The sequence below is a fragment of the Grampus griseus genome (assembly GCF_964374135.1).
Source record: "Grampus griseus genome assembly, chromosome: X".
In the NCBI taxonomy this organism is placed as follows: Eukaryota; Metazoa; Chordata; class Mammalia; order Artiodactyla; family Delphinidae; genus Grampus; species Grampus griseus.
Window position 1 is genome coordinate 121,690,097 of NC_138999.1, and position 23,439 is coordinate 121,713,535.

The window sequence follows — 23,439 nt, forward strand, 5'->3', positions numbered from 1 at the left end:
TATTTATTGGGTTTTTTTACAGCTAGAGCTGCACCAGGAGGCCCTGACAATAAGTCAGTCCGTGACGACAGTCATCTCAGGAAAACATTCCATGGAGGCTGAAAAGGTAACTAAGTTGTTTTCATTGACCAGTGAATTCTTTAAAAACCTGAATTACTAGTGTTGTGTTGATACAGCCTGGATTTCCTATATTTCTAAAAGAAATGAAGCAGAGAGAGAGAGTAGGGAGAAAGGAGGCTAAGATTTGACATATTTTACCATGATTCTTGTTCTCGTAATACTCATTTGCCGGAGCTCTTTAGTCAGTCATTTTTGACCTGCTTTTTCTTCTGTTTTTAACCTCCATGTTCTGATAATTTCAAATCAAACCCTCACCCTGGGGTTCTTCATTTTGGATCTAGATGTCCCTACCTGGTTCTCTGGATAATATTTGTGAAAGGTAGTAGCCACACTGATTTGCACCATGGATGGTTACCTGGCAATTCCATACTGCGCTATACAACAAGGAAGCTTAGAGACTGAGGATGATAATTATGATAAAGTTAACAAATAAGGAAAATCAAAAGCAAATCTCAAGACAGTAGACATTACTGAAATCCGAGGAAGTCCAGGGAGATAAACAGGGCCTAATTTCTACTATCTATGCCACAGCGGTCAGGCTGCAATTTAAAGTGAAGCCAAAAGAAGGCGAATTATCATTTGGGCCCTAATACCTACTTTGATTTGAAAAATCTACATAGTCAGGGCAGAAACATTTTATTTGTTTACATCAACTAAATAATTTCCTTTGTGCATAATTCACTCTTTGTGTGTATTCCTCTGTGTGTGTGTGTGTGTGTGTGTGTGTGTGTGTAGGTGGGTAGACCTGGCCTGCTGTATAAACTAATGGAACAACACATCATCTAAAAACCAGATTATTTGCATTTCTTTTTGATGTTGAGCTTTACTAATGTCACACTAATAAACACACTGAATGGCTACAAATATGACCTATAAGGAAAGACTTTTATTAGTGAAAACAGCATTAAAATTACTGAGTATCAACTCCAGAATTTTACCACAATGGTTCAGTTTACATGGAACAATGATGGAAATATACATTGCAAGTCTTAGTAGGGAGAACAGAGCCCAACATGGCTTCCTCAGGCTGGTAACCAGCAGTGTATGACACGAGCTAGTATTTGTGAGGTGCCAACTCAGAGAAATAGATTGTTTAGGAACTTTAGATGACTATTTGCTTCCTATAGCTAATTTGAGAGTGATATTTTTCATTACATATTCAGATCATCCCTCTGAAGGCCTTCTTCACGAGCTTTTTAAGATAAACAAGTAATTTCTCATTTTTGTTGTATTATTGAATCTGCAGAATTTCTATTTAGCCAGCGTATACAAAAACAAACGAAGGTGGAGGGCTGAGTAATTCTTTCCTGGTTCCGGGTTCTATAGTCAGCGGATCTACTAATTATGATTTAATGAAACATTTGAATCTTTTTATTCTCAGTAGCAGTTATTGGGCTCAAAGTATTCAAGTAGTTGTCTCAGAGCCCTCGTTCATTTTTCCTCTGTAGACATAGGAACAACAGGCTAAAAGTAATCTTTAAAGAATTAAAAAGTCATAGAGTTTCATACGAGATAGACAACGCAGTTTTCCTTCCTTGAGTAACCTTTCTAAAATGCAATCTTATCAACCAGTGGAAACTGAAACGAATGAAATTCAAAATTAGACTGAGGGCAGTTTTGTACAAAATAAATTATTAAAATTCATTTAGCCTCCCATTTGCTTTTAATTTAACAAAGGACAGATTCCCCAGCAAATCTGAGATTGAAGGTTAACAACTGAACTTGAGATTTGTTGCCAGTGATTCCCGGTAAATGAAGCCACAAGCAGGATATTTTAGCTCAGCCCATCTGACCATAGGGACTAATTGACCAAGCACTAGAAATGAAGCCAAACCTTTATTTGATGCTCCTTGTCTATATAACTGACTGGCTGGGACCCAAAGCCCTGTGCTCAGTACTCAAAAAGAACTAAAATGTCACACCATCACGTGATGTATTTCCTGTGATATATAAAACATTTAGGCCAGAAGTACTCATACGTGCTATCTATACCGTTCAGGTCTTCAGCATAGCTGGCTATAGAGCTAGACCACAGCAATGTTAATTTATGTTCTCTCTCTGTTTCCCTCTGTCTTTCCATCTCTTCCCATAAGAAAACATGCCTTAAGTCCACTTTATTGGCCTGTTTATAATTTTTCCTGCCTTCAAATTAACCATAATGCAATTGGTTCATTTTTCTCAACCAAATGATGGATTGATGATTTTGGTCATCTCTGAAAGAACCAAATAAAAATCAGTCAACCCCAGAAATGGATAATTAACTGTAACCAATCAAGCTGGCCGTGGATTATAGAGGACCTGAAGTTTTCTAAAAGTATTCAAATAGTTAAGATTGAATAGTAATATTTGCTTATCTGCAGTTATATCAGATTCCAACTGATTCATGGGAATGGGAAGAATCAAAACATGTTGATCTTGGCACTGTCTGGCTCTTCTCCAAAGAGGCTGCCAGTGGAAAGGAATACAAATTGCAAAGATGTTCGAAAGGAAAACATCTCAACATAGATTTAGCAATTAAGTTTAACACAAACAGTATTCTAAAGCTCTGTGTCTTACCCTCAAATCTGGGTGTAAAGATCAATTTGGGTACTGCTTTATTTCTTCTGAAAAATAGTGGAAAGATAAACATATTTAACAAAGTGTTGCTTCAGAAATACCATTGTAGCAAACAATTTTATTAATACGTTCATAAAAATGGCATTTAATAAAGTCTCTCTAATACCTTGATGTTATTAAAAGCAAACAAAAGTCATTAAAACAGTTCCTTTCTGTGATTTACATTAGCTTTTATAGCATTACTTGATTTTTTGTCTTATAAACTAACCTAAATACTAATAATCAAATCAGGGTAAAAACAATACAATGTGTTTTCTTTACTTTATTTCAAAATAGTGATTATAAATACATTCTTAATATATTTTCTCCCCAGCTCTTTGGATGCGACAATAACAACAACAACAAAAAAAACTCACTGTGCTCATTTCAAACAATGTCAATGTACAAATCATGCAAAAGATATCATAGATTAATATTACTGCCATACATTTCCAGATGTGTTGTTATTTCTGCAATACCTGTTGACGTTATTCATGAGGCCATGCCCTGTATAATGTATGCATCCTTATGGCTTAAAGAAATTGTTTTTTAAAATCAACAAAAGAAAGCTGGTCTTGAAATGATTTTCTTATTAATATATTTATTCACTTTATCATTCAGAATGGAAAACTAAATATAGAATATAAATTGACTTATAGACTTGAATCACCATATTTTAATAGCTGCTTTCTCATAAAATTACACAAAGATTTCCTTTTAAAGAATGGAATCTTTATTGATTTCATAAAAAAATAATTTAAAACTTGATTTATATTCCATGGACATATTATCTCCACCTCTTCACTGATTTCAAAGGATCTAATTGCCCTTGCCACCATTCTAACAGAGTCCAAACACATGATACAATGCCAAGAAGCCCATGATGTGTCAGACCACATTAGAAATGAGCTCTTCTTGGATTTTCTAGATTTAAATCAAATTCCACTAAAAATGCTGTACCGACATATAGATCATTCCTCAGGGGTTAAACTAACTATCAAGGTTATAGTTGAAACCAACACAATGTAGATAACAGTATTTTAACTGCTCTTGTACTCAACTCAAAACTTATGCCTAACTACATTATCATAAAATGTACAAGTAGAACTAATGAGAGACAGATGTAAATTCATATATATTGTATAAGGTAGGCACAATGACTTCAGTTAAGGAAAATAGATCAGCCTTAACCAAGGATGTGTTACTGTCATTCACTTACAATTAGAACCTCCAAAGAACCACATACATTTAAATTACTTTTTCTTTCTTTCTTTTTTTTTTTCTGGAAAAGATGAACATTTATACCTTTCAGAAGAAGAGTATGAGATAGCCAATACGCTACAGCAAGCTTTGGGATTGAGGCAGGTACTCTTGCCATTGAAACCTCTTCAAAGCATCACCACACTAAATAAAAGTCATCATCCCAGTGACCTATCATCCCCAGATCATGGATAGAGCTTTCCGGTTCCTCCCATAAGCACCTACTTAAGATTCCTCAATCCATACTTTATTGACAGAATAAACTAAAACTTTCTTTTCAGCTTTCCCATCTTTATCCTGTCAGTATGCATTAGGAGCCCTTTAGTCCATGGATGCGTGCAAGCATGGTAATGGCATATTAAAAGTTCTTATGAAATTGTAGATGCAAACAGGCTGTTGGGCACACATCCTCATGTCTTTTCTTTCAAGATCAGAAAGCAAGTATTTATTTATTTTTAATATTCATATAAAGTTTTCACATTGTCATGAAAATTAAAATTACACATTAAAGTTTTAAGAGCACCAGCACATACATATGGAGACAATTTATTTTGCTATTTAACAAAAATCTCCAAATTATCTATATGTATGCATGTATACCCAAACACACACACACACACACCTCCAAGAATGCCAAGTTGTTTGTTTGTTTTTTATCTCGCAACAAACACATAAAGCCCTGGAATTAGTCATTAATAAAGGGACTGCTGTTACGACATTAACCATAATATCATTTTAGAAGCTGCACCAAAACACGTGCCACTTGAAATTCATGAAGAATGCCTACATTTACCTTCTTGGTCACCTTACTGATCAATACAGTAACTATAAAGACATGGAGCAGGAAAAATATACATATGCAGGCAGGCCAAGAAGGCAGTGTGTTTCAGGATGTTCCTTTGCTAATCAGGAGAACCTAAAAATATTAAAATATCTCCCATGATCAAGTGCTTCCCTCCTTTGACCAATTTTGACTTAGAAGTTAACAGCACAAGCAAACACAGTGGCATATCATTTGTACTTGCAGACTGTGAACTAATCTGAGACCAATGAAAGCATTTTACAGTGTGGCTTTGATAGCCACGATCACCATGATGTTTACTGTTCTACTTGATTATCTGATAGTAGTCAGAATGATGAAAGAACAGGATACTGATGCATACAAGATATAACTATTAACCTTACTCATTAATTTTTTAAATATTTGTAGTGAAAACTATTTGAATTCAGTTCATAGAATTCTGAAAAGCAAGACAAGTGATGGCAAATGACAACTGCCCCACACACAGTCCATAAAACAAAGGAACCTATTTTAAAATGCACAGTTGGTAACAAATCTGAAGATAATATGCTAAATTTTCAAGAATAGCACAGAACTATTTTTTTGTACTTTTGTTTTTTGTGTGTTTTTTTGTTTTGTTTTGTTTTTAAATGATACCTGATCACAATGTCCAGAATATTTCTGTACACATAAGCTTCAGTTTCAGTTTGGTATATTTTTGCTGTCTAAATGTATACTTATTGATAAATTCCCTGTGATCAGGAAAACAAGTCAGGCATATTAAATACAGATTAAGGAGTACATATTTTCCTATTTAGTATACAAAGTACTTCATAAATATGAATTATGTTACAAAAATAGCTTTGGGTGCGCTCACACGGTAAGCACTTTGCTAATTTTGGACAACCTTTAAGGATTGTGGGTATTTCACATAACTGAGAACAAACTCTAATATTAGTTGAATTTGAGCCATGTTTAATTCTGATAAACATCACGTATTTCTTCAGATCACCGCAAACGCTAGGTAACTCACGTTGATTTCTCTTTTCTCTTTTAGGTTTTATGTCTAGACAGGTAATGCTTAAAGTGTTCAAATTTATTTTATAGTTATATAATGCATGGTATATTTTAAACAAATATTTGCACAATTTAACATTATAAATCCAGCAGTTTCAAGATGCAGGCCATAAAGGTTACCGGTTTACAAATACTATCGAATGTTCTCTCTTGGCATGCTTTTTTTTTTTTTTTTTTTAACTTTTCAGAGAGTCTTTACACAGAGTTGTAACAATGCCACAAATCAAAAGGAATATTCCAGTTCCACCAACTGAATCTACGTGCAAGATGAAGGACCCAGCTGAGGTACAAACACTGGTACAGTTTTCTTGAGTTTGCTTTACAGAGCACAAAGAGACGAAGGTTTTGCATTGGGGTACAAAACAGATTTGCCTCTTGAGGTTAAATTCAGTGAATTATGTATCTAAAGCATCCCTTTGGCAATAGAGTTTGCAGTATCCCCACAGGACTCCACAGTATAGGTTTTATGTAGTAAAATCTATTAAGGGAATTCTCTTCTACGTGACACATCTTTGCAGCTACAGTTAATGAGACACCCTTGGAAACACCTGCCTCTATGCCTATTGATAATATAGTATTTGGAAGTTAGAAGTCAACAAAAGGCACTTTCATCATTAAATAAATGTCCTCTGTAGGAAGTAAGATTGCATGACCTAGATCTTGTTCAAAGCTGTCTGCTCCTCAAGGACCTGTAGGTAGTCGGGGGAACTCTGGAGTTTTGCCTTCAGTTCAAAATACTCGCTGCTCTTCCTTTGCTCCACAACTATTTTACTGTGGTTGCCGCCTATCAGTGACTTCTTGTTTTTTTTGTCTTGTTGTTTTTCAGGATAGCGGATCTCAAAACCACTGACGCCTATGCTATTGTACTCCTTTTTGCTTTCGAGAAAATTCTGAATAAACACATTGGAATCCCTGCTCGGGAATAATTCGTCCAGCTCATCGATGGTGCTCAGTCTCTTCCTGGTATCCACGTGCAATACATCTTTCTCCTTGTCGGGGACATTTCTCATCATGGCTTTCTGGCCTGGAGGATCAGAAAACATAAACCCGGTTTCGGATTCTTTCAAGCCACAGGTGTGGCTCTTGCTCATCTGCTCTATGGTTTGTGGAATGAAAGCTTCTGTGACCAGTCCGTCTTTTTTGTTGGTTTTGTGGTCGTGTTTTCTCAGCTGCAGCTGCATGGAGCCGCACTCGGGGTTCCCCAGGCCTTCGTGCTTCGCCGTGGGCTTCTTGTTTCGTCTCAGCACGAAAACAAGAAGGCAAAAAGCAACAAACACAGTTAAGATGAGGACCACTAAGATGCTGAGGATTAAAATTGACAGAGGCACTGGACCCCCAGGAGGACTGCGAATGGGCCCCAGCTGGGTGGTGAATGTAACGGCAGGTGCAGGGCTTGTGAAGGGTGCCGATGGCTTGTTTAAGAGCTTGGGACATAAGATTTCATTTTTGAGGGACTTCAGTTCGATGTTGGCAAACTGCACGGGTGTCTCACACTTCAGTTCTTTCATGACAATCCCGTCTTTCAGCTTCTCCAGCCACAGCTTTAATGCCACCAAGTCACAAGTGCAGTCCCATGGGTTGCCCTCCAAGTCGATCTGCGTGAGAGACTGCAGCTGATCCAGGACCCCGCTGACAGGCAGGTACATGAACTTGTTGTTCCTCAGGTTCAGTCTAGCAAGGGGTGCTCCTGAGAAAATGTACACGGGCAGGCTCTTTAAGAGATTATTATTTAAGTACAGGAGCTGCAAGTTTGGCATCGAGTCAAAGGTGCCCGCTAAGATTTCCTTAATCAAGTTGTATTCCAAATACAGATACTGCAGGTTATGAAGGCCTGAAAATATTTCGGGATAGAGTCTTTCGATCTGATTGCCGTTGAGATACAGCCTGCGTAAATTCGTGAGATTGCGGAATATGTCTCCCTTGATCACGGTAATCTGATTGCTGCCTAAATGAAGCAGATCGAGTCCTTCGAACTCGGTGAAGTCGGAGACGTCCACATCTTTGATGCTGTTGCCGTTAACGTGCAACTTCTTGGCATTTAAAGGTTTTGGTATCAGTTCAGACATGGACTGGATGTTTTTCTCTTGGCAGTTGACACTCAGTCCCAGATCTGAAGGATGGGTTTTGCAGAAGCAAGGTGCTGGGCAAGGTGTAAGAGGGGGCACCCTGGTTTGGTAAGAGACAATCTGGCTGAGATTGCGGTTGGAGAGGGCTTTGCCTGCCACGATTCCAGAGATCTTGGATGGATTTGTCGTTTTCGGTGGTTTGGTCACCAACCTGTGTAAGGACGTTTGGGTGGTGTGACCATTGGGAGTGGTGTAGCCATTTTCCAGCTGAGACGGAGGGAGGATTCGCACGTCAAAATCACTGCCTGTGCCCATGGGGCATAATTCTTGTTTGTTGGTTTCTTTTAAAAGCCTTCCGTATAAGTCACTGGGCGTTTCGCAGATAGCTTCCCCTATGTAAATGTTATATGGCATATTCTCCAGCCAAGCTTTTAAAGGCAACAGATCACAGCTACAGTTCCAAGGGTTATCTTCCAGTTGCAATTCGACGACACGGCCTATGTGTTCCAGAACTCCGATATAGGGGAGCTTCTGGATTCTGTTCCCTCGTATATCCAGATGGGTCAAAGATGCGAATCGGAAAATATTATCAGGAAGGAAGGAAATCAGATTGTCATTAAGAATGAGAACTTTCAGTTTGTGGAGCTTATTGAAAGCTCCGCGTTCAATATACTTGATTAAATTGTAGTCAGCCTGGAGATACTCCAAGTTCTCAATGCCAAGGAAAGTGTCAGCTCGGAGAATCTTTAATTCATTGTTGTTCAAGTGCAACTGCTTTAATGCACTGAGCCCAAGGAAGGCTCCTCCCTCAATGTTCTGCAGTTTATTATTTCCCAGCTGCAGGGATACTGCATGTGAAAAATTCAAGAATGTATTTGGGTAGAGGATATTTAAAAAATTGTTTTGGAAATTGAGGTGATAAAAATTGGACCAAGGGGGTTTCAGCTGATTTGGCCTGTAGACTGAAACCTTCTCACAGTTGACATATAGCACATTCTCAACTGACACGCAGGAACACACATTGCAAATTTCCACCGATATGTCAGAATCTGCCTTTGTTGAAGAAATCAGGGCTGACAAAATCAGAAAGAGCCAAAGAAACATCTTCTTGCAATCAGCAAACAACTTTATGCTTCTGAATAAAGAGAAATAATCTAAAAAATAAAAAGAAAACATTTTTTTCAATGATCATTACTTGAAGAAGAATTTGTGCTTAAATCATACCATAGCGAACACACGGCTATAATAATTAGCTTTGTGTTCTTAAGGCACCCCAAACTCCAAGTATTCTCACTCGGTCAAACAAGAACTACCAAAAATACCATACATTTTATTTCCGTGCCTGTAGTTTATACAAATCTTACATGTGCAGAACACACAACAAACAACAGGGAAAAAAAGGTTGCTGATTATGCTTAAACCTGAACAATCTGAAAATAGTTTTTTTTTACTTGGACCACCAAATTTCACCCTTGAATCCAGACCTTAAGCTTCCTATTGGCGACTCAAATGACTGATTGCAGAACATCAACTACAGCACCACAAAGGAATTTCAATTTGTAAATGTCTACTCTCTAGGCTTCAGCTTGGTAAGAAGCCAGGCAGAGAAGACATTAGGGCCCTGGGTTCCATGAAGGATGGTGATGGGAGGACTGGGTGGCTGTAGAGGGGACAGTCAAAAGATCAAGATGGAAGAAACCCTAGAAAGATACTTGTCTGAGCTTCAGCCAGAGGTGAGCACATTGCCATGAATCAGTTCACTCCTGTACACTGCTCTACACTGTAAAAAAAAAAAAAAACAAAAACAGAAAAAAACACAGATGACCCTGCGAGGTTCTAGAAAAATAACCAAGTAGAAGACGGCCAAATTTGAGTTTCAGGTAAATAAACGGTATCTAGCTTCCTGTCAGTCATTTCCCAAGCAGGGGGGAAAAATGCCTTTTGTCTTTGGGTCCCCGAAAGCAGGAGAGAAACCTGCTTGCCCCTGCACTGCCTAGCTGATGTCCAGACAGCCTTCCCACCCCCAAAACCTGGCTCTCCTGCTTCCCTGGCCCTCTCCCATTCCTCTGTGTGCCATTTTGAACCCAGGTCCGACTGAGCTTGGCTCAGATGCCGATCTCCTTCACTTGGACCACAGACCGCCACTGCTGATGAAGAGGAGTCCACACGCTACAATCCCCGGCTGGCTTTATCTGCAGCGCCAGATACATTTAGCACAGCCAATGTTTGCCCTAAAATCATCAGTTCCCAAACACCCCTCTCCCAATATGACCACCCCCTGTCCCTGTCTACAACTAAATCAAGAATCACTTAGTGGAGTTTCATGCTTAGCAAATTAACCCGTGGCTGCCAATTCCTTCCATACTGCATGCATATACAAATATATGCGATGCTTCATGGAAAAGATTAAAAGGAACAGCAAGCACTGTGCGTTTTACTGATGCAGTTTTAGCCGTGTGAGTGTTTTCCATCTGGAATGGGAAGCTGGCCGCAATTTCAATATGGTTACCACCAAATATTAATTAAATAAATAAATCACTCAGGAACACACAATGAGGGAATGATACAAGGAGAGAAGTGTCACTCAGAAACTCCTTTGTTTATTTTGCCCACGAGGAATCAGCTAGTGGTAAAACCGAACATGCCTCAAGGTAGACAATTCGTTAGCCACGACCCACGAAGATTTGCATTTTGAGTAGTTTGGTTCGGAATACAGCCGGCACTGCCGAGATGCTCCTTGGCTGTCATATAGACGTGCATTTCCCCAATTCACAGTGATAGCTTGATTGGCAGTGCAGAAAGAAGTCATAATTTTAAAGTATGACATCATCCAAACTAACTTTCATTGTAAAATCAAAATTTCACATGCTCTTTGGCCTTCCTACAGATCTGGTTTTCAACAGCTACTCTGGTTCATTAGAGTCTTTTCTTGTTACTACCCCCGCCCTCCTCCCTCCCCCCGCCCCGCGCAAAGAAATTCAAAAGCAACCAAACCAAACCAAACACCTGAATACCTGAATTCAGTACAAAACACAAGAACAAGGAGCATCAACAGATCCGAAATTGCATAAGGAGCTGCCCTCCTCCTCGTCATTTCTACTTTAAGTAGCAAGGGGGGAAAAAAGCGCAAGGACGAGCTAGAAGTTCCCAAATGCAGCTCGCATGAAACAGAAGCCGCAGGCAGCTGGAGGATCAAGCAAGGGAGAGGGGGAGTCGATCCGCCAAGGAGAGAAGGGAAGAGGGACTGAAAGGACAAGAGACCAAGGAGAAGTGGAGAGAGGAAGAAAAAGAGCAAGGAGAAGGGAGCCCCCCAAAAGGGAAAGGGGCAATGAATGAAGCGAAAGAAACCTCATATTCACATGGTACCACTAAAACATGTACATTTTAAAATCGGGAGAGGGGGGAAGGCAAAAAGAAAAAAAGCAAACCCACAAAGTATGAGTTGAGTACCAAAAGCCATCTCTCGGGGTGACCAGGGCGGCCCGTCTCCCTATCCACCTCTCGGTCTCTCGCTCTCTGTGCCGCGCAGGACGCCCGGCTCCCACGGCCGGCCAGGACTGCACAAACCTGGCCTTACCACAAATCCGGCATCCACCCGAGCGCCGCGCCTGGCGCTCCGCTTCCACACTGAGGGACCCGGCCTGCAGGGGCCGACGACCGGGGAGGGTGGGCCGAGGTGGCTTCACCGGAGCCGGCATGGGAAACCTACGCCCTCCCGCCTAGGGCGCGCGTGGGGGGCTTCGCGGAGAGACGCGGTCCCCGCCGCCCCCTGTGCGCTACCTCGGGCCGGCAGCGACGCGGCTGGAGGGGTCGCCGGCGATGGCGCGTACCGCAATGTTTTGCCGCATCTCGGTGCCCGGAGCCGGCACGCAGCCCCCTCCCGGGTCCCGGGCCCGAGCGGCAGTCTCGTGAGCCGGGCAGCGGAGGCGGGGGGACCGCTCGGGATGTCGCGGGGGCCTTCAGCCCCGCTGCTCACACATTTCTCCGCGCGCTCCAGTCCCACAAGGGGCAGCTGCTGGAGTTTCCGTCGGTCTCTAATAGACCCGGGCGTGCGGTGGTTGAGGTGGAAGAGGTGGTCGGCTCAGGCCACGAGGGTGATGGCCACTGGGGCGTCACTAGCCCGCTTGTCACAGGCAGAGTGACCCCGCGGCTCCGTGGCCGAGAGCGGCGGCCCAGGCTCCCCCTTGCGCGCCCACCCCTACCCTTCCCCCAACGCCGGCCAGCCACATAATGCTGCTGTCACTAAGCCAGAAATCAGCTCAACATTCGGGCATCTTGCAAAGTCGCGCTGCCAGCGCTTGCCCGGCTTTGCAGGGCTTTATGAGTTACCCACCGGCCTCTCTCGTATTCCCTGTCTTGCCGGGTGCCAGCAGTCTCCGACCAGCTCGCGGGCCACTGCCTGGAGCCCCAGATCTACGTTCGCCTAGAGTGCCTGCGAGGGGGACGCAGAAAACAAAGCCCAGCCCAGCGCAGCGGCCCCGACAGCCCTCATCACCCTAGACAGGATACTTTCCCTGTCGCCCCGGCCGCCAGGGGGGCAGCGATGCTAAGGACACCAGATTCTTTTGGTCCTCAGGGACTTGCGACCGCGCCGTGGGCAGCCAAGCACGGCGCGCGGGAGGCGGGAGGTAGCCACTACAGCCGCTTTGGCCACTCAGCTCGCCCCAAACCAACACGACCCAAACTAAAAATAATAAGCTACCTGCCCCCTCCACGCGCACGCGCCCGCACAACACACTCACACACACACACGCGCGCTGCCGGGCTGAGCTGGTGGAAGAGGCCGCGCGTGTCGGTGCAGCTCCCGCAGCCCCGGCTGGAAATTCACCCACCTACGGACCCCGGCGGCTCTCGCAGGGCCCTCCGCGCCGCGATCCGCGCTGCAGTTTCCACAACGGTCTATATGTGATTCGACCTCGAGCTCCTCCGCGCCCGCTTGCCCGTCAAACCCAAAGAGCAGCCCTCGCAGGCGAGCAGGCGGGCAGCGGCGCGCGCGCGCGCGCCCCCGGCCAGACACCGCGCGCGCGCACCCAGCCCCTCGCACACGGGCTGCACCTTTACATACAAGCGCTGATTCCCCGCCCCCGCCTCCCCCCCCTCCACGGGCACACACGCAAACCTACCTCCCGACACTAATGCACCTCGACCCCAGCACATTCCCGAGGCCTCCCCCAGTTCCCCATCCAGACACCCCCACTTGATTCCTCTTCTGCCCACACATCGGGAAAGACAGCGCACTTTCCCCCCGGCATCCCCCCTCCTTTTGCCTAAAACACCCCCTAGGGAGGAGCGACCCCTTTCCTCCCGCGTAGAGACCCCAGCCCCCTAACGCGGGCGCGCCAGCCTCCATCCCCCCGCCACATACACGCACAGTCGAGTCCTTTCTCCTCCCCCAGTCCCCTAAGAACCAAGGCAGGCGCGCACACACACACACACACACACACACACACACACACACACACACACACACACCCGGGGCGTTCCTTTGAGAGAGCAACCAAGAACCCCGGCAAAGCCAAAGAAACAGCGGAGAGCCTGGGGGAAGGGGGGTCGAGGGAGGTAGATAGGGGCGTCGAGTCTACGCGGAATTGAATAATTCCAGGATCGAGGGGGGTGAGTCAACAACAATGACATTCAAGGCAACAATCGCACTTGGGCTTTGTATCACGGGTACGGTACCTTTGGCTAATTGTCACCCCCGCAGAACAGAGGGCTCCGGGAATACTTCTTCGGTAAAGGGCGATCCTGGATGGAGCCTTCTTGGGACCAGTTTCCTGGGAGCCAGTAGTGTTCGCACTACTCCTACCTGTCTGCGCGTAAGGGGCTGGGGGCTTTAAGGCAAAAGTGTGAAGCTTTAGCCCAAAGTGGGACTATTTAGTGGGTTTAGGAGACGGGTTCATTCTCTGCACCTCAGGACTCTGCGAGCCTTCGGTGTGGAACGGGTTAAGCGTGGTTGATTAAGGGGCCGGGGGTGGAGAGAGGGGACAGGGATATAGGAAAGAAAGGTGTGGGACTGAGAGAGATGCCGCACTTGCGACCAAAAGAAGAAAAAAGAAAAAAAAAATCTGCTTTAGCTACTGAGCATGCCCAGTTCCCAGCTCAAGCCCTATAAGGGAGGCATTGTGAGCGTTCCACTTCTCCTGGCTTTGGTGGTGACCGGGAGGGGACTTTGGTTCGGGAGGGTGGCGGTGAATGAGAGACTTTAGAGAAGGGGGACAAGGTCTGGAGTTTGGGGGCTGCGCGGAAGGGTGTGGGAGGAGCAAAAGGAAAGAGACCTACGGGATGCCTCGGGGAGACAGAAAAGGAGATGAAACGGACTAAGAAAAGTCACTTCAGTAGCCCCGTCATTGTCATGTCTCTACCAAAGAGGCTTTAGCTGTTGAATCTCAAATATCCAGAGGTTGCAAATCCAGCGTGTGGCTTGTCCAGGCCCCATTTGTTAATGCTTCCACAGGAGGGTAGGGATATCCTGAGGAATGGCGAACACTTAAACCAGTTTCGTGCAGCTAGGTCATTCAGTTAATAAGTCTAGTAAGCAAGCAGATGTACCTGTGGGGCGGGGGTGGGGTGGGGTGGGGGGGGGTTGGCCCTCATTTCAAACACCTGACTGTCCTAACCACAAAGGCTAAGACGGTCGTTTCCTCCCCTTCCCCCAACCTTGCTGTTTTCGTAGGTGCTCAGCTAAGAAAACTCTCTCTTTACTTTGTGTCTGTGGGAATAAACAGACACAAAGTAAAGAGAGCTAAGTTATAAATGGCAAGTATTTCCCCAGGACATTTCAGCTAATACTGCAGGGTCCGTTTCTTCAGGACCTATGTTCTGCCTAATCCACTTATTCAGATTGCAGTAGCTCCAGCCACAATACGGTGTACCCCGTACCCAGAAATGCTTTTGCTTAAAAATGAAAAACTCTTTAAAACTAGCAATAGCTTTGAAACCAGCATTTGGCTGTCTTCCTGAACTCCTACAGTTAAACATTTACCATAATTGGTTGATGTTTAAAGGCCTCAAATCTAGACCAAAAAATCCAACGAGCAAAGGATTTATTACAACATTTGTGGATACTGTCCTACCTTCTATAGTATCAGTAAGATCTATTCATATATGTTTCAGTTTTTTCATTTTTGTCATTTCACGGGGGCTGCCTTCCGGATATATTCATGCAAATGTTTGCTGGGCATGGCATGTATACAGAGATGTACGTACAATATTTAAGTGAATATTTAAATAGGTATGGATATATACGCATATTTCTTTATGACCTTGGTAAATATTGCATCTTTCATAAAGAACCCTTCCCCCCCCATTGCCCTTAAAATTTTCATCATCTTCTCCTTTAAAAACAACCTAGAAGCAGAAATCGAGTGGGCAGCAATGGTAAAATTTCCTGTGTTCAATAGTAAAGTCTATCATGAAATAGCATGGCTTAAGGAAACACTAAAGGATCCATCCATAACAACGTATGTACTTGTACGGCTCCTCTTAGTAAGGTGAAATTTGTTTCCTCCATAGGTAGCAGCTGCAGTATGTTGAAAAATCCCTCTACTGCTGTACATTTGAACAAAACAGATCCTGCTAATTAAGAACTCACATTTGCATTATTTCGTATAATGCAATTTGAAAGTGGTAATGGATACCAAAACAGGTTGGCATTTATTCTAACTGCAAAGGATTCGGGAAGCTATAATATATTTTATCAGGATAGGGGAATTGTTTGTCCTTTACTATAAATGTTAACAAGATTCAATAGAATGAGCAAAAAAATTTTACCTGAAAATGTAATGCACATTCCAAGTACCGTGATAGCTGAAAAGGCCAGATTTGGACAGTAAATATCAGATGACTTAAATGCCTATCTTTATTTAACTTTAGAAACTGTTCTGAGAGTCGACTATATTTGACTGCAATAACTGTGGAATGTTCTTTTTCATAGAGGTATGGAGACAGAAATCTGAAAACAAGTACAACTAGAACATCAATAAATTACAATCAATAATAGCACTAGGAACTTAGTGATTAATATCCAGCTTATTAAAATGAATGCTTTAATAAAAAATAGTTTGCTGTTTAAAAATGATAAAGGGGATCCTCATAAGAATAACATAGAAGTAACAGCTTCAATGCCTTCTGCTTTTTTTGCTTTCAAAATAATTTAAAAACCCGGTCCGTTAGCCCTGCAGTCTCATTTCTGTGTCCTAAAACTACACTTGATATCCTTAGAGAACAATAGTAAACTAAGGGAAATTTCTAGCTTAAAAAGGAAGCAAATATATAAGTAAAGTTTTAAGAAAACTCCAGTACTGCTTATGGCAATCTGAAAGAAAAACAAAGTTGATGTTCTTCCCAAAATATATGAATGCGAATATTGTGAGACAGATTTGTAATCGCCTCATAGTTTTCCTACAAATGTTCCACTGTACTTAATCTTGGCTTTGCAAAGAATGTAACTGGAACCATAGGACTGTGCTGATCTACCGTGTCTCCCTCCTTCAGGGCAAATAAACAACTGCACCAGAAACTTCACCAAGCTCCTGGATATCCTTAATTCCAAAGGCAATTTTAGTCAATCAAACACTTCCAACCAAAAGTGATTATAACACCAATAAAACTTGTCCCTAGTCAGTAGTCTTTCACTTTCATTGTTTTCCTCATTTATTCTGCCTTGTCCTGCTGCTATTTAAAATCAAATGAGCTAAAAAAAAAAAAAATCAAATGAGCTTTCATTTTGGTGTCCTGGTATCAACGGATCATTCGGTGTATCCTAATTTCGAAAATGTATTTATACTCTGGGAGTTAAAAAAAAAATTGTGAACTTAGCATTTCTCTAAGTGCAATACAAGAAAGTTCTTAGGATGTTAATAAATCTTCTGGAAAGAGACATTTCTGTGATCAACTAAGTTTAGAAGACGCTTGATTCAATAAAGCTAAACAATTCTTTTAACTTTGGAATTTCTCAGCAAATTCAATTATATTAAAAATGAATTCTGACTTACAAGGGAAAAGGGATAGAGCATGTAGCATTTCTCAAACTTATTTGACAATGGAATCCTTTTTTTTCTGGATCACATACACTTTGAGAAACCTTGTACTAATTGCTCAATTTTGCAAACTTTATGGGATTTAGGAGCTGAAAGGTAGTTTTCAGATCATAATCTAATCCATACCAGAGTAGCTACTATTGAGTCCCTCTTCTTCTAAGCCACATTGCCTCCAAACATTATTTCATTTAGTTCTCTGAATCATACTACAAGGGAGAGATTCTTCTTCTTTAAAAAATGAGGTTCAGGGAAGTTAATTAATTTGCCCTAGGTCACACAGTAGCAAATGACAGTCAAGATTTGACCCAGGTCTTTGAGGTCTTCCTGATACTTCACACTTCCTTGTCCACAGAGGGATCGAAGCACTTTTAATTTTGAAAGCATAATTGATTTTTTCCCCAAAGGGAAACCCTTGGGACATAAATGTTTGCAAGTATCAAAGTATTAATACTCAACACTAGAATAAACCAATAAAGGACATGAAAAACACTTGACATCAATTGTGCACAACAGGGTCTCAAATCAGCTGATTTTACCCTTTGCCAATCACGGGCTTGTTTCATCCATCCTGCTCTTTCAGATTTCATACCTGAGTTGATTCTGAACCTGTGATAGTGTCTCAATGGTTCCTTATTCCAGACAGTCGCCTTTGCTACTGTCCAATGGAGCCAGGCAGAGCAGTAGTGCTCATCCCTAGGCTTATTCCATCATTAAAGACAAAAGAACTGTTATCTGATAGGGCACACAGTGAATTGGAAGAGGTGAGATTAGTTGATGAACTGATTAGATTAGATTAACCTGACCTTCCATTTTGCCCAGGCTACCTCTTTAAATTACAGCTGGTAACCTGTGTTTTGTTTTGTTTTTTAAAAACCTAAGGTGTCAGCTGTTAATGTATTAAAGTCTGAGTACTCTAGGCATTGGATGATCTTTCACATCATATCCCACTCACAGATTTTTTTCTGGAGGATTAACAAAAAAAGAGTATCCTGTTCTGAGGATCTTTGTAATGTGGGCTTCTAATGAGTACAGTACCTGTTCGTTTGGCTCCCTAGTACCACCTATATTTTCTAGAATATCATTTTTCTAAGTCACAGATGCTGATATAATAGCAGCTGTTCTGTTTACCCATTTTCTTTCTGAGTATTCTCTAATTTAAAGAAATCTCATCTTTCTCACTCACTGTCAAAGATTAGGGCCCAAAAACAAGCTCAACTGCCCTCAGACAACTGAAGATCATAAAGACGGTGAAATAAAAAGTAGGAAGTTAATAGCCAAACAATCTACTGTGAGAATTACTCCAATGGGCTGTACAAGTTCCATAACACCGACCAAAGCTTTGTCAGAAGGACAGAGAGGTGATGAGAATCCTTCCATTTTTACCATGCTCTATCTGGGGAACCAGAGTACTGTCCCCAGCCGGCAAACATTTTTCTTCATTTTGCAAAAATATTGACAATCTTTTTTTTCCCCAGTACTTTTATAAGAGTTTTGTTTTCCTTAGAAATGTAAACTTAAAACCTTCCTTCAAAATTGATCTTGTTTCCAGACCCTCCTCTTTTATTTTAGAGATTCCTTCTGGATAATTCCAAACATGGGGCCAAATCAGGGGCATAAAACAAGGGAAAAAAACATAATGTGAAGAGATGAGTGATGGTGTGACTGTATCCCAATTACTATATCAAAAATAAAATGTAGCCCTTTCTGAGGCTCAAAGGGTGAGTCAGAGGAAAGCAGAGCATCTGTGTAAGCCAGTGTCATGTATCTGTGATTGGTTACCTTCTTTTTCAGTTCAAAATTGGAGCTTCCATTTCCCTGATCTGACTCAAATTGAATAATGTCTACCCACGAAGGCCTACATGAGGAAACTGTCCTCAGTCACATGCCAAGGGATCACGGTGTAGGAAAACTTGTCATCACAGAGAATTCCTGCTTGATCTGTTATGGGCATAGGGTTGTTGTTAAGCATAGAGTTTCAGGGGTTAAAGGGACCTTAAAATTCTTACGGTTTAACCACTCTCAGTCAAAGCGGAAATCTTTGTCAGATGAACACTCATTGCTTGAATACACCCAGGGATGAGGAACTCTCTGAGGGTCGAAGCTTCAGTGAATCACCTAGAAAATTACTTACAGAATTTTTGAGATCCTTACTGTTTTGTAAATGTAAAAGAAACATAAAATGAAACCTATCAGGATTTTAAAGAATGTGAAATTCGGAACCACATGGGATTGGGTGGAATTCTTGCTTCACTATTTAATAGTTCTATGATTTAGGGAAGTTAACTTTTCTGAGAATTCATTGTCTCCTCTGTAAAATGGGTATGACAGACTCAATCTCCCTGGGTTTTATGAGGATTAACTAAGATAATGTTACAAAACACCTAGAATGGTAACTTTCTGACACAGAGAATTATCATTTCCTTCTATTCATAAGTAGAATAAACTTCTACATATACAGAAACCGAAGAATGCAAACTGTATATTCGTTTCCTACCTGAGTCTATCTAAGGATGATGAGTAGAAGAGAGTGATGCGATTATTTGTTTGTTTTGCTTATTTTTAACTATTTCAAAAGCTAGAAACCATTATTTAAAAATAAATCCATGGGTGCTCACACTTCCTGGCATCCTTTAGTTACTCTTCTAATTTCATCTATTATTAGTTTTTATCTATTTATTTATTTTTAATTAATTAATTAATTTTTTGCTGCATTGGGTCTTCATTGCTGTGCACAGGCTTTCTTCAGTTGCGGCGAGCGGGGGCTACGCTTCGTTGTGGTGCGCGGGCTTCTCATTGTGGTGGCTTCTCTTGTTGCGGAGCACGGGCTCTAGGCAAGCGGGCTTCAGTAGTTGTGGCTCATGGGCTCTAGAGCGCAGGCTCAGTAGTTGTGGCTCACGAGCTTAGTGGCTCCATGGCATGTGGATCTTCCCAGACCAGGGCTCGGACCCGTGTCCCCTGAATTGGCAGTAGGATTCTTAACCACTGCGCCACCAGGGAAGCCCCCTATTATTAGTTTCTAAATGTTAATTTCAACAACAACCTCTGTAGAGCTGTGTTATAAACACCATCATTATTTTGAAAAGAGTCTTGCTTGCCTAGTCTATAATCTCATCTTCTGGACTCTAGACCCACAAGAAGTGGGAAGTATCATTATTTCAACAGAGTTCCTCATTATAGCCCTGGAGAGAATATTAAAAATATTTTTTTTCCTGAAGGCTGTCACTGAATATCTGTTTGGGAAAACAAAGAGAAAGGGAGAAAGAAAAGGGGGAAAAGGAACCAAAGTTTATTATATAGTTGCTATTTGTACGATGTTATTTGTAGCATTCTTTGTAACATATGTGCCAAAAAAAAAAAGTTCAAGTGACTTAGGGGCACTAATTTTATCATTTTATCTATAGAAAACATGTATTTTTAGAAACATAATGACTTGAAGAGCTAACATTCTTCTATCCATATGATTATTTTGTCATAAGAGTGGCATATGTTGTTTTTAGAGAAAAGAAAGTCAGATCTGACAAGATATGATGCATTTATATCTAAGATCATCCTAGTGTGATAAATTATGTAGTTAATTCAAACTCAGTCATCCAATAACTATTCCGACAGTTACAATGTCCATATGCATGTATCTGAGCTACTATTAATTGACTTTTCTCAGAATATTCATTGCTAGAAATGAACTCTAACTTATCTGGATTTTATTTGTAGCTCCCTATAGTAAAAATATTCTAATGTAAAAAACATTCAAGGTATGACCTCTAACTAATGTATTTTTCAGAAAGTAGAAGTTGTTGGGCATTTTACTTCTACTTATAGTTGAAGCTATTCTATAAAATTTCATTTTTATTATCTTTATGGATGAGAGAATACCCAGGAAATCAAAACTATAGAATCCCAGCCCTCAGAGCAATGCAAAAAAATTACAAATGGACCATATAATGATGACTCCTCTCATTTCTCTGCCTGTGTTTCAGGAGATGTGAGTTTCCTGAGCCTTGAAAGGAGAAGGGTCTCATTGATAGTCACTCTGATTTTGTCCTTGAGAATCTGTCCTACGTGACAAATGGCAGGGCATCCTTGTGTGTGGCCCTGATCATCCATCCCTACCCCTTTGTGTACACTTAAAGAGGGCTTCTGGTCAAAGTAGAGAAAATGCCATTTTTCAGTTTAAATTTTGGTGAATGGTCAGACTTGTGTTGATCAGTTGGCCAGTTATGTCTTGCAAACCCAAAGACTTATAAGTTGAATGTCTCTAAGTCAACACTGACATTTAAACTTGAAGTTAAATATACTGGCAAGAGCTTCTATTTTGTTAATAAGTGTTTGTAAAAAGTTGTAGGATTTTATAAAAGGGAAATTTCTAAAGGGGGGGTGTCTTGCTATAAAAGAAGTTGAATTTGGTAAACATTGGAAACTATAAGAACTGGTGATTAAGTGGATGTTAATTCAGAAGGTATATATTTTGGCATCTGTTTTTTCAGCTCATTATTAAATATTATTATGTAAAGTATCTCTAATTCATTAGAGAGTCTGCTTTTATCATTTATTAAGACTAGTGGCAAGAATAGATTGGCCTAGAGGGGAAGAATGGATAAAGGAGAAACAAATGACATTTTAGCATAGGAAGCATATAATATATAAATTACACATAACTCTCAACTAGGTTTTTTCATCATTCAAATCATTACCCACTTCAAGTGAGTACTTTTTTTAACCAAACATTTTCCCTCTTCCCCACTCACTGTAAATTCTGTATTAATCACATTTACACTCAGAGCTTTTCTGGAAAAAGACAAGTTTAATCCTCAACCTTCCTAGAGAGCCACACTGCTTGTTTTTTTTTTTGTTTTTTTTTTTTTTTTTTTTTGCGGTACGCGGGCCTCTCACTGCTGTGGCCTCTCCCGTTGCGGAGCACAGGCTCCGGACGCGCAGGCTCAGCGGCCATGGCTCACGGGTCCAGCCGCTCGGCGGCATGTGAGATCTTCCCGGACCGGGGCACGAACCCGTGTCCCCTGCATCGGCAGGCGGACTCTCAACCACTGCACCACCAGGGAAGCCCCACATTGCTTCTTATACCACATGGACATAAGCTCTCCCAAATTAAAACAAACCTGTACCACTCCCTCTTCCCATCCCCATCCCAACTGTTGATTTGGTAGCTTCATGTTGAATGAGTCAAAATGTATATTGAAAACAAATTAGCATGTTTTTCTCTAGCTGTCCTAGCAATAAAAAACTGCCTTTCCTTTCAGAGTCCAAGAACTATGAATTCAAGAAAATATGAAGTTTAGTCAAGTTAGCCTGACTGCAAATAATCTGCTCGACCATCAAGTTCAGTTCATTTTAAGCCTTTATTGAATACCTATTACACATGAGGCTTTTGAACAGCAAGGTGAAAGTCACTGCCTCTGTCCTCCAACTTCTCTTAGCTCAGTAATAAAGCAGGTGAGACTATGTTATAATAAACAATATTCTAAAATGTATTGAATGGAAATGCCCTTGAACCACTGAAGGCACATTTTTAAACTTTACCAAATTTCTTGTTTTTATTAAACATTGGGAAATACTATAGTTGAAGGCAGTAATGATAGGCTTCCATGGCACATATTCAAGGAAATTAAGAAAATCAGAACATTGCCTTCCATCAAATGGCAAGGTCAACAACTTGTATGTCCTTCTGGAGATGACACAGTCCAAAACTTTGGTATTCCTCCAGAATACAGAGTCAAAATTTACCATGTGCCAGGCATCTTTGGAAAGGACATTAACCGGAAATGTTCTATAAAATAAGAAATTAAATCATTTGGAAGGGCCAGAAATGGAAATAACCAATATAACCAAAAGAAACAAAATAAAAGAGGACACCAAAACAGTAAGATCTTTTCAAATTCGATGTCCAAAACATCAAAGATTCAAGAATGGTGACATAAAAAGGAAGATAAGCTCATGTTGGTTTCAGGTGTGTGAACATTATATCGGCATGGTAGGAACTTGACTTCTCAAGTGGAACTGAGTGAAATATAATGATAACTGTCTTTTCTACTTAGTATATATATGAGTAGTGATCAAGAAGCAACACCCCAAAACCCCCAACTTCTTCTCAGGATGTAAGTTACTGGCAATAGTAGCCTAAATCTATGCAGATTTGGTTTTACATTATTACTTTTTCTTTTTTACTGATATAAAAAACGTGCTACAATATTTAAATAGGTCATTTGAAAAATATTTCAAGAAAGAGAGGAATCTTACTGAAATTACCAAGACTGCTTACAATCCCAAGCAGTTTAGCCTTGGGATTCCTACCTCGGCCTGACAGTGCTGCCTTCGAATTGTTGTTTATGGATGTCAAGAGACTTTACACATTTCTTTTTGGTTTGTTTGGACTCTTTTTTCTAACATGGTATTTAATTTGTGCTTTTGCTCAGTCCATCACCCATATACAATTCTTGAGGGAATGCTGCATTTGAAGTTGAACTGAGATTCCATGAGAACTTGGGTA

General features: G+C 41.3%; 1 protein-coding gene across 2 annotated transcripts; it reads right to left on the reverse strand.

Moving 5' to 3' along the window:
• Positions 1-6,486: 6,486 nt before the first annotated feature.
• Positions 6,487-12,391, reverse strand: SLITRK4 (SLIT and NTRK like family member 4; the record flags this gene model as incomplete). Of its 2 annotated transcripts, none has more annotated exons than XM_082681624.1 (2): positions 6,487-9,053; positions 12,233-12,391. In XM_082681624.1, one exon carries the CDS (start codon positions 9,001-9,003, stop codon positions 6,487-6,489), a length of 2,517 nt encoding a protein of 838 aa, XP_082537750.1. The 2 variants fall into 2 exon arrangements, with proteins under 2 accessions (XP_082537750.1, XP_082537751.1); XM_082681625.1 differs by lacking the exon at positions 12,233-12,391 and adding an exon at positions 11,332-11,359.
• Positions 12,392-23,439: the final 11,048 nt, after the last annotated feature.